The sequence below is a fragment of the Equus asinus genome, chromosome 1, assembly GCF_041296235.1.
Source record: "Equus asinus isolate D_3611 breed Donkey chromosome 1, EquAss-T2T_v2, whole genome shotgun sequence".
NCBI lineage: Eukaryota > Metazoa > Chordata > Mammalia > Perissodactyla > Equidae > Equus > Equus asinus.
The window spans coordinates 160233550-160249842 of NC_091790.1; the positions used below are offsets into that span (position 1 = coordinate 160233550).

Sequence of the window (16293 nt, forward strand, 5' to 3'; positions counted from 1 at the left end):
GCATCCCCATGGTGTTTATTTTAATCTGTTCCCTAACCTTTGTATTTCCCAAGAACTAGTAGCCAGAGCTGGAGGCCTCATCAGATTTAGGTTTGATGTCTTGGCAGGGCTGCTTCATACGTGCTATTGTACACTTTCTTCAAGTCAGTTTTTTTTTAATTAAAAACTTTTCAAGTTTTTTTAGAGTTCCCATTTTTAAATGTATCCTTTCTTACCTTCTAGCCAAGAATATATTAATTAAGTTCTACAGCAAAAGTCATAAATGTTCTTCTAGATTAAGGGTCGGCAAACTTTTTCTTAAAGAACCAGACAGTAAATATTTTAGGCTATGGGCCATATGACCACTGTCATACCTGTTACAACTGCTCACTCTGCCACTGTGGCATGGAAGCAGCCATAACAATATGCACATAAATGCATGTGGCTGTGTTCCAATAAAGTTTTATTTACAAAACAGGAGGCCACTGACAGGCCATAGTTTGCTGACCCCTGTTCTAAGTGATCAAAAGTTTGACTTACAAAACACGCACATCACTAGCAAATATAAAATATGGCCGTTGTGGTTTATTTGGAAGGGTTTCCACTCAAGCACAAAAGGAGCAAGCCATCCATCACCATATTTACCTAAATATGGATTCTGGTTAAGTCAATAATTGGATGGAAGGCAGAGGGCTCAGGAAGAGAATTCAATTCAACCATTAACTTAATGAATATTCATGGAACAGAGGACTATAAGAGGCATCACAAGGGGATCCTAAGATGAGTAAAAGAAACACCCCTCCCTCAAGGGCCAGTAGGCTAATGGGAGAGGACATACAGGGAGAAGGTAAGTCACACATACAAAGGCCGGGGCATAAGGAAGGTTGCAATAAGTATCACAAAGACAAGCACGAGGACATCGGTGTTTACAGGAGACACAGGAGCAGGAAAGTTCCACGGATGAGGAAGCATCATGTAAAATTAAATGCAAGTCGTCATCTTGCCTGCACACTGGGGACGTTAGCACAAGTGGGTCTCTATATACGAGGTCTGCTCGCCTCTTTGCTCACTCTCTGACATTCAGACAAGTTCACCAAAATAGCTACAACACCAAGGGCATGACAGGGAGAGTTGTAAGGGATGTATTCACTCACCTTCTTGCTTTTCTAAGCTGTCTTTGCCTGCACAGCAGTCTAGATGTTCATCAGCTGGAGAAAAAACTTCCGAAAAATTGAACTCATCGTCTCCCGTCCACCAGCCTTGACTCTGAGCATAACTCCTCAGTTCAGGATGCTCGGCGTCAATCTTAGTGGTGAGTGACAGCTGGTTGCAAATGCACTTGACTCCCTCTGTACAGAGTGCAAAGCCCAGTTAGTTGGCAATATAAAGACTTAAGAAATAGAAATTTACAAAGAATCTCTGCCCCGCAACTTGACTTTAACTGCAGGGAGGAATCGATTCAATTTTTGAAGAGAGAAACAGATGATCCTTGCTCCTCTTTTGAGGAGATCTCCCAGAATCTGGAACCAGTCCTAGCCAGGCATTATCACATTGTAAATGAGAAACAGTCACTTGATCTAAATTCACAATCAAAAGGAAACACGTGAGGCTCTTCATTCTGGCTAAATAAATCCCAAGCATTTACCGCTTACAAGAAAAGCGAAAGGTTCTTTGAAGGAGGCACAGCACTACCAACAAGACTTGTGAATGTCGCAACTATAGATTCCTCCTCCCCATTTAGTCTGGCTCCACCTGAAGGAACGCTTCACACCACGACCCTCTGCCCAAATACTATACAGTCTTTAAAAACTACAAATATGATACTTCTTCCTTCAACCTTTTTTTCAGGTCCCAACATTTAGAAAATCATAGTGGCACTGATAATGAATTGCTTTAAAATAATGGAATGTACCTGGGAAAATATGTGTGTCATGTGTGCCTATGAGAAAAATCTATGGGAATTTTTTTTCTCATAAAAATATAATAAGTATAGCTAAATAAATCTAGAATCAGAAATGCCCGCCTTCTGGGTACGTTCCACCTTGCTGAATGAAGGTTAGGCCAGAAATTCTCCTATCCGCTGGCAGCCCTGCTGTGGCTTCTCTGAAGCCTGGGTGGCACATACACAGAGGATGACTTGGCCTTCGAGCTCCGAGATGCTGTCCAGGACACTAAGAAGTTACCAGTGTGGCTCAAAAGGCCCATTCATAGTTGCTGTTTCTGGGGAGCACATCAATCTCCTAAATTCTCAGAAAATGAATGAGAGAGATAGAGCCCAGACTACACACTGCAATAAAGCCATTACTGCCTGAAAACCGGTTCCTAGAGGCAGGATCAGTGCTAGACTGAGTGCTTCCAGTACGTTCCGCTTCACCGATTTATACTCCCAAAATAAGCGTTCCTGGCTGATGGCCATTTATCCTTTCATCTTTTCAGAGGACACCATAAGAGTAAAGTTATTTCTAAAAATTTAAAATAAAAAGTACCTCTAGCCTAAATAAGTGATTTTGACATTCTTCATACTTAAGTTATTTTTTTAAATCTTGTGAACAACTCCACAGACATTATTTTCCTAGAGGGCTGACTTCTAACAGACATTTGCTTTGAAGAATTTCAGCATTCAGGGGCCAGAGTTCATTAACTCCTCCTGCAATCACACTGCTGCTGGGGTCAGAGGACAGGAAATCAGTGAGTCCAAGGAATGGCTGTTTAGTTTTTTTTAAAAAAAAATATTTAAAGAAAGACAACATTCATTTTAAGGAGGTGGATTTTTTTAAGCTATATTTTGAAGGGGAGCTACACTTCTGAAATGCAGTCATAGATCAAAAAGTTTTAAGTGCCACTTAAAAGCAACATGACTGCTTTTCAGCGTGGGCCACTAGCCCTCTTGATGGAACCATTCACTAGTAAGACTTCATCTCGGAAGAGTTTTTTAATGAAGGAGTTTTAAGCTCCTGCATGGCAGGAGGCTTGGAGACCCGGTGGGCCACGCTGGCTGCAGCAGTTCTGTAACTACTGCAGGAGCAGGAGGCAGGCACAAGTGGGTATCCACTGGGCACGTGTGGGAGGAGAGACTCTCTGAGATTGCTTCAAGGGCACCACCAGCCCATCCTGCACCCATGTGAGAATGAGAAGAAGCCGCACCCTCCTCCAGGCAGACACAGCCTTTGCACAGCTTCGTCAAGAAACCATGGCTAGATTCCACAGCCTCAGTGGGGCGGCCATGTATAGGATACAATGTGCCCATCATCCACAGGAACCTTCATCATGGACTGACTTAGGCCACAGAAAACAACGGGCTTGATTCCCAACTACCGCAGTCGATCTTCTGCTTCTAATTCAGGTCAGATTTGGTGCCAGTCACCCTAAAGGCTAAGGTGGCAAACAGGTTTCATCCCTAACATCATTTCTGAGGAACTGGAAGAGATTTCCTGATAAATTCAGTTGAGAAAATGACATAGGCCAAGTATAGGTTCAACAAGAGAAGAGTGTTGTGATCTACTAGCCACGTCTGCCACGGGCACAGGAGAAGAGAGTGGCAGTGCACATGCCATGTATTTGTCTTCTAGTCCTAAGGGCTTCACCAGCCACCTCTCTCTTAGAACTCCTTAGTCCTTTAACCCATTCTGGGATCCCATCCTTCCAGACTATGAGGGTGCTGAGGCAGTGATACAAGACAGCCACTCCCAGCCCTAACACTTCCTTCCCCAGAACTATCTCAGAACAAGATGCTACAGGGAGCACCGAGTAGCAATTTATTGGGCACTAAAGCCTTCTGGGTGGATTCTCTAATCCTCTTCTCCTCTAGGAACATTGTCTCACGGAGACATGGGCTTCCTGGCCCAGAGGCATTCAACAGTTCAACAGTCCTCACAGAGATCCAAATTCCTCTTTTAAAGGAACGGTCCAAGTACAAAGAGCTACAGGGCTGTTGTGACCAGGGGCAGCTCCCTGTTATAGTAATTCACTGACTGTTACGAATGGAATGGGTAAACCATCATTCTCTTGGCCAATTAATAGAGTAACAATTGGGATCATGGAATTTCTAGGAGTCTGAATTGGGTCCTGTTCAGAAAGGAAATGGAAAATATGAAGTGTTAGGAGCATGCTTCCCAAGTGTTGACATCCCTTCACTCCAGGTTCAGGAGACTCCAGATTCCTGAAGCAGAAGCCCAAAAGCGAGAGGCATGCCAAAGCCTGAAGGTCCAGCACAGAAAGGGTCCACCACAGCAGCATGATTGCTCTGGGTGTACGTTGTAAGTCCAGGCAACCTCCATCTCAGCCGTTCGTGTCCTCAAAGCACGTCTCCATCCACACCCACTCACCTGTGATCTTCTCAGCAGCCCAGTACTTTCCTATGGTCTCAAGCACCCAGGCCTCCTCACGATCCACAATCAGATATGCACTTTGGAAGCTGTGGCAGGCGTCTGCATCTTCATAATAATTCCCACCTTGTCCATGTTCTTCCAACAAAGCGACGATGACATCTAAGGCTTCTTTAGCTGTTGTCCCTCTTTCTAAACCAAGCCTGAAGTAAGGAAACCAGAAGTATACCTCAGTCATTTCGTACTAGGTTGTTGTCACCTTAGTAAACAAAGAGTGGGACACGGCTGAGTTACGACGCAAGTCAACATGGGTAAATATGTTAAATATTCGGGCCAATACGCAAATGCGATTAACAGCACATTAACTCAGAATACAACTCTCACACACATTCAGTTCAAAATCATGGGGCGTTTTCTGTCTTTGAATGTCCCCTCCCACACAGACAGAAAAGTCAGGAGCCCACCGGCTTCTCCTCTTGAAAGGAAGCCCAACCACCTCTCTTTCTCTTTTCTAACTCTGTCTCCCATGGAGCTGATCAGCTCAGCTCTAGCCTTTAGCAAGACCCTCTTTCTGTGACTTGTTCTCCCTGTCGCCTCTAGCCTCCTGCCTCTGGGCAAAAGGAAATCTCTGCCCAGTCCAGCCTTGATCTCTATCATCCTACACCAGGTATTTCGGTTAGTGATGAAAGCGTTCCATAGCCAGCCATTGTCATTGATGCATTATAACTTACTCAGAGACCTCATTAGGAATGGGTGGCTGGTTAGGACATGATCAATTCTTTTTCTACATATTTCTCCTCCTACCTATCAGCCTACCTCTACTGATGTGGCTTACAGCTCAGTTATCAAAAAGTACACATTTCTTTTGAAGTGAAACAGCTAACTCCTCTGGGCCCTTCCAATTAATAGACCCCTTAAAGAGGGCACTGATGCTGCCCTCTGTGTGACATTGGGCAAGTTACATAAGATATTTGAACTTTAGTTTTATGCATATAAAATAAGTACCTACATCATTGGGTTGCTATGAAGTTGGGTTTCATGAGATAATAAACATGAACACTACTTAGCACCAGTACCCAGGATCAGGTAAGTTATCAGTAGGTTTTGAGAGGTAGCAGACCGTGGCAGAAAACAAATGACTCAGAGATAAAGGGACCTAGCTTCTCGTTCTGGTTCTGCTGCCCAAGGCAGTATGATCTTAAGCAATGTAACTTTTCCAAACTTTGATTTTTCTCATCTGTAAAGTAAAAACAGTACTATTTCCCTCTCAGGCTGATTTGAAAGAGTATGGCACATGATATGAACTCAGTAAATGTCCATTGATTCATCTCTTCATTCAAATTATAATTCTGCTGGCAGAAACACAAGTCTTAGAACAGAGGCAATGGAGGCTGCTAAGATGGTAGCATAGATTAGTTCTTGGTGAATTTTCAATTTGAGAAGCAATCGTTATTAAAATTCACCCAGCTTGATTCTTCCTGAAGGGAAGAATTTCACTGTGCTGCCAGGGAGAAGAAAAGCTAATACAGCTACATGCTATGGACTTATTCTCATAATAGGCTTATTTTCATAGTCAGATAATTGTATATCAATTCATTTGGTATTTCTCAATTTAAGCTTATTTAGGAAGACTTGGCAACAAGGCAATGATTTGCAAAGCTGAACCCTAAGAGCTTAGGAGAGTGATAAAAGAATAAACTCATTAGAAGATTGAAGTCAGTAGACTTTTCTGTTGGTCAGCACCATCTTCTCCAAAGAGGAGTAGCAGAAGCAAGCACTGACCTTATCTTAAGGATCCAGAGCAAACAAGCATGCTATGAGCACCTCTCATAGGTCTCCTGGAGCTGTGGACCCAGGAGGGCCCCTTTCTCCTTCCCATAGGTCCCCAACTTGCCCATGCAAACCTGTGCTAGGAGCATGTGAATACCTAACCAGGGGCAACAGCCCCACCTCTGGGAGCCATGACTTCCTTTTTGCAGTTTCAAACTCACTCTCCTGATGTTCTGACTGCTTGCATTCCACATTGAGACTCCTAATCCTTGCACCTGCCTTCCCACACTGATTTTGATGCCTCCTGTGCATGGTGTCTGCAGCAGGACCTCAGCACTCATCCACAAACATGATTTGGCTTTCACCTTCCTGTCCTCATGCCAGGACCATGGGAAAAAGATACTCCTTTGTCCACTTGACCATTTCCACCTGGCCCCCCTGCCATGGAACGAGGACAGGACACACGCTCCAGTACCAGGGCCATGACTGAGAGCGCGATTACACACTCTCCACCTGAGACTGAGGGGCGCACATGCCTCAGGGCTATGGTGATCCAGGGCCACTAGTCGCACATCAAGAGGCCTATTTTAACACTTTCCCAATGGTCTTACCTCCTAGATGGGGTAGATTCATGTGACTCAAAATGAGAACAGCGCCTTTCTGGCCCCTATGCCTACTTTCACTTTGGCTGCTACATCTCATTAGGGGCGTGACCAGGGCAGGAAAAGGGATGAAAGTCACTGGGCCAAGAATAGAGTCTTGCTCTGACATCTATCTTTAGTGCAATTCAAAGCCTTCCAGTGTGTGTGCTTGGTCCAGGTTTTTCTGGGTCTTGGAGTCAGATTCTCCCAAATCCAAACCCTTGTTTTATGGGAAATCTTTGGGAAAATCCCTATTTGGGGCCCATGACTTTTTCACAAGTATGTCAAGCTCATTGTGCCCATCCCTGAAAGGCCACGTGTCTCACTAAGGAAGATGAGTAACACCTGCATTTCCCCTGCTTAAAGCCCCTGTGTTTAGGAACTCTGCCTGCTCGTCTTTTTTGATATCTATGCCTCCACAGAGTATGGAAACCCCTGTCCCTTTGTACACAATTAAGGTAAAACTAAGTTATGACTAGATTTACCATGGATATATAATCACTGTCCTGGGAAAGGAATGAAAATAGTCACTACCCTTCCCTTCCTAGAGCTGGACCTGGTGTTCTTGCAGGGACGCAGATGCAAATAATCTTCCCCCATCCCACAGTCAAGGAGTCCGCAAGGCCCTTCTGGCTTCATGACCTTTTAGGCATCAGAAGATTCTCAGTCTTCAGCCAGAGGGCTAGAAGCAAGAAGGAAATAAGTGGACGTTAATGGCTGCTTGACCTGGAGGAAGGGTGTGAGAAACCTTTTGACTAATGTCCATCTCTTGGTGTCCAGAGCTTCCTGTCTCATGCAGAGTAGAAGTAACACGTGATCGAGTACAGAGGGGAGTAGCCTGCCTGACGTCAGCAGGCTCTGCCACCTTCCAGCTCTGAAGCCTTGGGCAAGTCCCTTCACCTCTTAAGTTCCATCTTCCTCGTCCCACAAATGGAAGTGAATGGACCTACTTCACTGCGTTGTTGTGAGGTAAAAGAAATACTACATGCAAAGCACATCATACAATAGCGTTCAGGGAATGGTAACTCTAACGACACAGGGTTTCCTCCTGCAGACATTGACTGGCCCCCTTTCAAGTCCCCTGTGAGTCCTCACATTCACCAACAACCTAAAGACAACCCTCAGACCTTTCTAAATGTGCACACTGGCCTCTTCAAGGACTTTAGTGTTTATTTACATGCTGAGGGTCTGATGGTAAGTGTCCAGAATTATAAGATGTTCTGAAATATTGGGACCGATTGGGCTTTAGTGTCAGAGTGAAGCCCAAGTGGAAGCAGCAAAAGTCAGTCTGCAGGAAAAAAAAAGAATAAAGCAGTTATGCAAAGGGAAGAAGATGCATGAAACACTGAAAGAAGGCAGTGAGGTGCTGGAGGTGGCTGGTGCCAACCCGGAGCAGATGGTTATATTTCAGGAATTTCGAGCCAGTTGTTAAAAAACTGGTAGCTTGAAATCAGTCACTGCGGGAGTATTTACACCATGGAAATTGGAAGAGGCTACAAATCAGGTTTGTCCCCACCCCCAATCTGGCTATTAGACATTTACGGCATACCACTGACAAATGAGTTCTAAAGCTTTCTAGTTCTCATCCATGTTGAGGCCCAGACGCATTATCATGAGAGACAGACCTTGGATTGTAAGAGAACCCTGACCTCCAAAAAAACAAATGCACATTTTTTATGCTAGCTCCAGTCAGCTACTTGTTACTTGGAACCAACTTCAAGAAATATGCAAAAATGTGTTTATATGCCTCTTCTGGGGGAGAAAGAGACTAGTTGTGAGATTCTCACAGAGATCAGGGGTCACATAACAGACAAAGCTTGGCTTTTAGCATAAGCATCACTGAAAACGAATTATTAAAAAAACAGTATTGCCTAATGCTTGCATTCCCACAGCAAGCCTCTAAGAAACACAAATTATACTTTTATCCTAAAACAGTGCCTATTAAACTGTTATTGACATTCATTTACGTCTCTTTGAACTGAGGTTGGATTTGACATGCTGCTGGAAAGCACAAAGGATCAGAATCCACATGGGGCATCTGCTGTATTCACTGAATAATCAACCACAGGTCTAGCAGGTACCCGAAATAGACTGTAAAATGCAAATAGCCCACTCTCCCGGGAGCTGTCCAGAGTACAAGCAAAGCAGAGGAAGCAGTGGTCCTCGTACAGCAATACCTAGGGAAATACTGAGCTCAAATTCAGAGAACACAACCAACCAATTGAAGGTTTCCTCTAGAGCAGAGATTCTCAGCCTTTGATGAGCATCAGAATCACCTGGAAGGTGTGTTCAACTACAGATTGCTGGCCCCACCCCTAGAGTTTCTGATTCAGCAGTTCTGGGGTGGGGACCCAGAATATACATTTCTAACAAGTTCCCAGGTGATGCCGGGGCTGCTGCTTCACCGACCACACTTTGAGAGCGGCTGCTGTAGAATCTTGCCACTCAAATGATGCTTTGTGGATCCACGGCACCAACATCACCTGAGAGCTTCTCAGAAATTGATGTAGGAGGCTTTCTGGCTCATGGATCACTTTTAGGATTCGGCTGGTATGAAATGGCCCCTGAGTATCCGACTGTGCTTGGCTACATGGCTCATACCCTGCGTAAAGCTCTCAGCCTGCACTCATAAAGAGCCGCTCAAGGTGCAGACACCTGCAGCATGATCCTCTTCACATCCTTTTTTATTGCAATAGCTGGACATGGCTAGCCAGAGGAGAAGTTAAAATTAAACGGATAAGGTTAAACTCACCCTGTCATCTACTCCTCACATTTACAACTTTCCCAGACCTTGGTGACTATCACAACCCTGATTATGTGCTAAGGATATCTTCTCTGTCTACATCCCTCAGCCTTGTAGATGCACCTCCTTCTCGAAGCATTCCCAAATGCGTACGGTCCTTCATAACCTCTGAACATGCAGCAGTGTCTGCCGAGGGCTATACCCTGGAATTCTGTGCCATTCAAGTGGCTATAAAACTCAGAGTGCCTTGAGACACATCTCTCCTACCGTCATCTTAAATTGGTCTTAAAATCTTGCATTGCTCAATTTTCTGTCTTCTCCCTGTAACCAGACTAAAATGTCTTTGAAGCTTTTGAGCTTTTTCGTGTGCCCAGAGTCTAGCACAAAGCAGAGTCAGTAAACCCCCGTTGCTTCATAGGTTGATAATCTTGAAAAGATACTTCAGAAGCTTTGAAGAAAGAAAAAAATATTCTCTTCTGTCATCTCCTAGAAATCAACTGTTAAAATGGTGATCTTTGCCAGTTCTATAAATCCTATACCACAAATAAAATGATAACTCAAAATGCAAAGGCATCAATGAGGCATAAAAGGGGCATAGATTTCATGGCTAACTTTTCATTTTCACAATTTCTGTTAAGCACAAAGGTAAAAATACTGGGACAGCTGTCAAAACACAAGTTCAAAACTTGCTGTTACTCTATCCCTTTCATTCTGTTAATCAAGAGAAAACTGGTTGTAAATAGGAGGCTTTTCCTCCTCTTCTCCAGCTCAGGGAACTTGATCATTCTGAGTTTATAAGAACCGTGAAAAGTGAGGAAGGCATAGAGACATATGCTGCCAAAAGAGTATCGCTAACTGACCTATCCATCAGTTGGCAGAAGTTATGGCCACAGAGGTCTCTGTGTCGACGCGCAATTTCTCCCCACAAAACCTGGAAAATGTCAAAACCTCCATTCCTTTTTGCAGGATATTAGCTGTGGGAGTTTCTTTGGAGGTCATCCCATCTAGGCCTCACATTGGACAAACAAGGGAACTGTGGCCTGGAGAGGGGACGCAACTTGAGGTATCCACACTGAAAACCAAGGCCTCGGCGCCCAGCCTAATCTGCTTTCAACTATGTCACGTGTCTATTGCATTTCCCTATTTCAGAGAAAATAGCCATTTCAGAATGTTGTTTCGTTCCAGCCCACCCTCTACCTCAGTCATTCGTTCGAAACTCAGTCACTGATCATCCATTGTATGCCAGGCACACAGTTCCTGGTGCCTGTGACACAGCAGTGAACAAGCAGACACAGATCCCCATGCCATCGAGCTTACATGTCCGCTCCCTTCTGTTACATGGTGGCCAGAAGAGGAGGGAAAAGAAGAAAAGATGACTGAGACATGGAGGGGAAAGGAGGAAGCGACCTCCGTTCTTTTTTCCTGCATATTTCATCTATTTTTTATATATTCTTTTTCTTTTATATACTATTAGATATATTTCAAAAACCATAAAATTCACCCATTTAAGTACCGAACTTGGTACTCTTCAGTATATTCACAAAGTTGTGCAACTATTGCCACAATCTAAGTTTAGAACATTTTCAACACCCCAAAAAGAAGCCCTGAATCCATTAGGAATCATTCCTCATTCCCTGACCCCAACCCCAGGCAACCACTAAACTACTTTTTGTCTCTATGGATTTGCCTATTCTGGATATTTCATATAAATGTAATCATACCATGTGTGGCCTTTTGTGTCTAGCTTCTTTCACTCAGTACAATGTTTTCAAGATTCATCACGTTGTAGCATGTATCAGTACATGACTATTTTTTTTATTGCTAAATAATACTCCGTTATAATCTATTCTTTTTCCATCACCTCAAAGTTTATATAAAAGAGACATGTCTTCTTTGGGAGGATTGTGTTACCAAATATGAGGTTTTGAGGGAGATAAATCCTGTCCCCGCCCCACATCTGTTCTGGGCAGTTGTTCCAAAGAATCACGTGCAGTACCTGACCAGATCCATCCCCAGTAAGGCTTCCGTCTCAGCGGCCGGTTCTCTGGCATTGACGGCTTCGTTGGCTATGCACACTCCATGCTCATTGGCTCCCATTTCTGCCCCCCAAAGCCAAGCAGGTCTGCTTATCACAATGGCATGGGTCCTGGGAACTTGGTCGATTGAAATGTAAGTGCACTAAAAAATAAGGACAGGAAAGAAAGGGTCATCATGTGTCAGGTACCACTTAGTTTTCAACTTGGTACTTACATTGAACCCATATATCACTTAGAAATAGAACCAAAAAACAAAAGGCCTTGGGAACACCCAGACTTAAAAGACACCCCAAGTCTCAATGCAGCTCAAAGGCCTCCACAGTGAGTTTCAGCCTGCCCCTCACTCAGTTTTCAGTCTCTCTGGTTCAAGCCAATCTGTCCTTACTGCTTACATCTATGGTGGTCATCTTGAACCGGGTATTCAGCCAATCTCTGCCCTGAATATTCCGTGTCCAGTCATTTCAATAGGCATGGATGGCTACCAACGTGTCAAACAAACATGGCTATTTATTCTCATTTGCAAGAACCCTCTTAGATCAGTGGTTTTCAAACTTTTTTAAAGTTATAGAGCCCTATCTATAAAAGAAACTTTACCTAGAAGCTTAACATAGAAAGCAGATAAAAGGGAAGATGCTTTGTCTGAAGAAGGGAGGTCACTAAGCCTCCTGCAATGATCCCTGGGGCTCCCTGGAACACAGTTGGACAACCTACCTGATTGCTCTAGTGGTAGAAAAGAGAAAATGATAATGATACTTGACATTTAACTAATGCAATAAATGCATACTCTCTTATACATTGTGCTTCCCTGCCTGTCCCATCTGATTCTCACACTAAGTCCACGAGGTGGACACATATAGAATCGGTCCCAGGGTTCTAACTGCTGTCAGAACCAGTGTACTGACCACACCACTTGCCATTGTATGTCCTACCTTCTCTAGGCTGCTGGGGCTTTACCTGGAAAATGGGTGAGCTAATCAGGAGCAAACTATTTCTTTCAAAGTATGTTCAGCCTCAGAACCCTTCCTTTATACAAACTCTTGCATAGAAGCACGAAGACAATAAAACTGGTTAAAGTGTGTTGAGCAAATGGAAGAATAGGCATGGGGCCAGGGTTAGGTAACTCAGCCCTCCCTGCTGGTTCTTCCTTTTCTCTCCCCACACCGGGCCCATGGGAGGGCTCCACTGGAGTCGCTGGAAAACCACTCACCTAGCTTATCCATAAGAGGCCTCCCGACTGACATTCCATCAGCCTACAGCACACTCTTTGTGTGGTACATGCGGTATGGAATTAGGGCTCTAAATTACACAGAGCTCTTTAGCTCTCGAGGGAGAATTTTATGAGCTGCAGCAGCCATTTACATTTTAAATTGGCCAGCTGAAAGCATTGAATCAACTGCAGTCTTAGATCTTTTTTTTTGATTCAAGACCCAGTTATATTGACTGAATGCAATCCGGAAAGTTATTCCACATCGATTTTCCATAATCTCTAACCCTCAGGTAAGAGCTAAAATGCATGTAGCATGCACTCACTGGTCAGCTGACATCCGTATCTTCACAATACATGTTAGGTATGGCTTTGCACGGGGATAATGTTATTTCACTTGATAAACATTTGTCAAGTGAAAGCTAATTAAATCCAGAGGTTGTCAAGAGACTCGAGTTTTTCACGGCAAATTGATAATAAAATATACTCTTGAAAAGTTTTCCCTATTCAGTTCCCAAAAGTTACTTACTTTAAAAAATGATTATTTTAGAGCAAAAACCCAGCCAAAGCAGTGAACAATTAAACTATGGTCCTCTGCGCTCTTCTAAAAGTAATTGAAGTTTATATCTTAAAATCGCACTCTTTCATGTAAAAAGTAGTCCAGGCATTGACCAACACTTTCCAAAACTTGTGTACCCAATGAGCTCCAGTGACAATTTCTGTCTTGAAAAGAATGAGGAAATAGGGAAGGAATCTCAGATTCTTAAGCATAGATTTATCATAAAGTTGGGTTTTTTTAAGGGAGGAAAAAAGTAAAAATAGGAAATGGGTTTATTAGTCCTCAAATTCATTTGTACACACTCATTTCCATTTCACCAATTATTTATAGAGTATCAACCAGAAAAAGGCATCTTATGCTAAGTGCTGCTGGCAGATAAATCAGTGAGGATGCCTAATCCCTGTCCTTTTTGTTGGGAAGGAAGGAGAAGGCACACACACAAATTACTAGGACCACATGGCCAACTTAGCGTCACTGAGGCCTGTCTACTTAAGACGCACTGCATCTTGCCCACTCCTCCCACCTCGTACCTCTGCTCAACCCCATCCTGCTCTGGTTTTTCTTTTTCCCATTGCATTCCATTTATCCTCTTCCAAAATATTTTATAGTTGACTTATGCACTGCACGTACTGCTCTCTCCCCAACTAGAATGTAAGCTCCGTGAAGGCAAGGAGATATTTTTGTTGTTTAGTTCACTGATATATCCCAAGTCTGGTACACACTAGGCATCAATAAACCTTTCTTTGGAATGACTGACTGACTGAATGAATGAATGAATGAACAACAAAGGTCAGAGGGAGCATCACAGAGGTTCAGAGGGAAAGAGGGAACATCCTCAAGTGGCCAGAGGCTTGACGGCTTAAGTGGGCGACATTTGCGTTGATCTTGAAAAATGGGGCAGACATCAAAGTATTCCCAACAGAGGTGAAAGCCTGAGAACAGAGAGAGATGGGGATGTCGAAGGTGTGTTCACGGTCCAGGGAGGTCCCCGACTGTGCTACTTCGAAGAGCTACTGGGATGGCACTGAGTCACACAACTGCTAGAGTTTGGTAAGGACTAACTGATGAAAACATTGAAAATTGAATCCAAAAGACCATATGGTCTTTGTGGGAGTTCAAAATATATGCAGCCAACTTGACACTTTTCAGGCCAAATTCAGAATGAGAGGAAGGAAGGAGATCCCCAAGGAGGCAGATGGGCCAAATCAGCCGCTCCTAAGCACCAGGCTCTGAGGCACCAGATCCCCCTCACGTGCTAAGGGGGGAGAGGGGTGATATGGGAGGCTGTGCACCCAAGCCCTAGTGACCTGTAACACATGCTCCTTACGGCATCTTTGTCATGGACCCTAGAAGCCTGGGCCTAACAAGGGTCTTTCTGTGGCTACAATTCACACATGCTCCATTGTGTTTGAAATCTGACTCATCACGCGCAGGTCTTGGGGGGAGTGGGGAAGATGGACTGGTTATTTAAGGATCTAAATTACACAGAGCAAATGTCCCAAATAAGGATCATTTATACATGATGTAATTAGCTAAATCACGTAAAGTCAGCTATCTGGAACATGAACTCCACAGGCAGTCATTTTTTTAAATAAAATTCACCAACCTTCACACAACTGCCACATTATTAACGTGGCAGAGAATAAGTGGGATTTGAGGAAGCAGAGAAGGTTTCAAAAAGAAAAACAATCCGAAAAGCACCGGAAATCTTCTTTCAGCATGGCAAAAACAATTCAGTTCCCCAAGTCAAAATTCCTAGCCAATTTCCATTAGAAAAGAAAAAGGAGAAAAAAAAATGTTCACCACTTAAAAGATCAATCTTGCACGGATGATTCTGGCTTCAGCTCTGGTTATTAAGCTGTTAAAGTGGGCTGCAGAAAGAGATGAGCAAATTGTCTTGCTGCCCCCACAGCTACTCCCACTAAGCCTTGAATAAAACAAATCTGTCAGCTAGTGTGACTTCTGGGTGCCAAGGACACATAACAATTTAAGAATGCCCAGGGTGAGGAGCGTGGCGGGGCCACTTCTAAATGTTGGCACCGCCTTGTGCTAACCCTGGAGGTTTTACAGGTATTGACAAGCTGAACTTGCTCCTCTCTCAGGTAGCTCCTGGGGACAGAGGCCAGGTTGGAAGATGGAGAGAGGAACCTTGACAAGGCCCTAGAGACAAACACAAAAGACGATTCTCCTGCAGAGCAAGCCTTTGATTACTTTGCGTGATCGCGTCAAAAATGAAAGAGCAAAATCAGCTTCATGCTCTCGCCTACCCCTTGCACATTCCAGTACACACTATTTCTGGATATCACCCAGTGAAAGGGGGAATAGAGACACTCACACAATAGACGTTTCAATTCATGAAACGCAACCATTGTGCCTTTCCTACTGTACTCAGATGGCGAACACAACCCTGGCACCACCAGCGAAAACCACTGTGAAATGAGTTGATGAGTCAGGCAGGCTTCTGAGGGTGGGAGAAAAAGGGAGGGAAAATAGGATGCTTTAGAGAAATATGTTTAGTTTTAGAAAATTTCCAACTCTAAAGCAGCATCGCTAGTTATCACTGAGGTTTTTTTGTTTGTTTTTATCCCAGTGTCTTGCCTGCTACTTGTCTGGGTTTTTGAAAATGTGCCCTTAAGGCTCACAGGGGTCTAAATAAAGGCATAAGAAGATGTCAGCCATATTTTAGAAGGCTGCTTTTTCTTAAGATCCTTGAGGATGGGCAGTGCAAAGGGTTGAGGTCAGAAATAGGCTCGGGAAAGGAGACAGCATGGAGGGAAGTCCCCGCTAAGCCACTTTCCCACAGAGCGAGGGACATCCGTCTGACTCCACCCAAGGTGGAGGACTCCTGCTCCTGGGGCTGAAGATAAGAAAACAGAAAAACAGACAGGAAGAATGACACACAGTGGCCATGGAGCTTTGCTCAGCTCTCTTGGTTCCAGAATGACTTGTGTTTTCCGATGGTAAGAGATAATCTTCAGAATTAAAATTCAGACCACTCCCCCTCTGCCATACCCACACGTGCCCTACACACCACAA

At 44.0% G+C, this 16293-nt stretch overlaps 1 protein-coding gene across 1 annotated transcript in view; it reads right to left on the reverse strand.

Annotated features, from left to right (window-relative positions):
- SCRN1 (secernin 1) overlaps window positions 1-16293 on the reverse strand; it is a 61592-nt gene that overhangs the window by 16667 nt on the left and 28632 nt on the right. Inside the window, exons 3-5 of the mRNA XM_014841047.3 lie at window positions 11455-11636; window positions 4305-4507; window positions 1134-1328 (exon numbers count right to left, since the gene is read on the reverse strand). Of these exons, the coding sequence (XP_014696533.2) occupies window positions 1134-1328; window positions 4305-4507; window positions 11455-11636 (580 nt within the window). The remainder of the gene's footprint in view (window positions 1-1133; window positions 1329-4304; window positions 4508-11454; window positions 11637-16293) is intronic.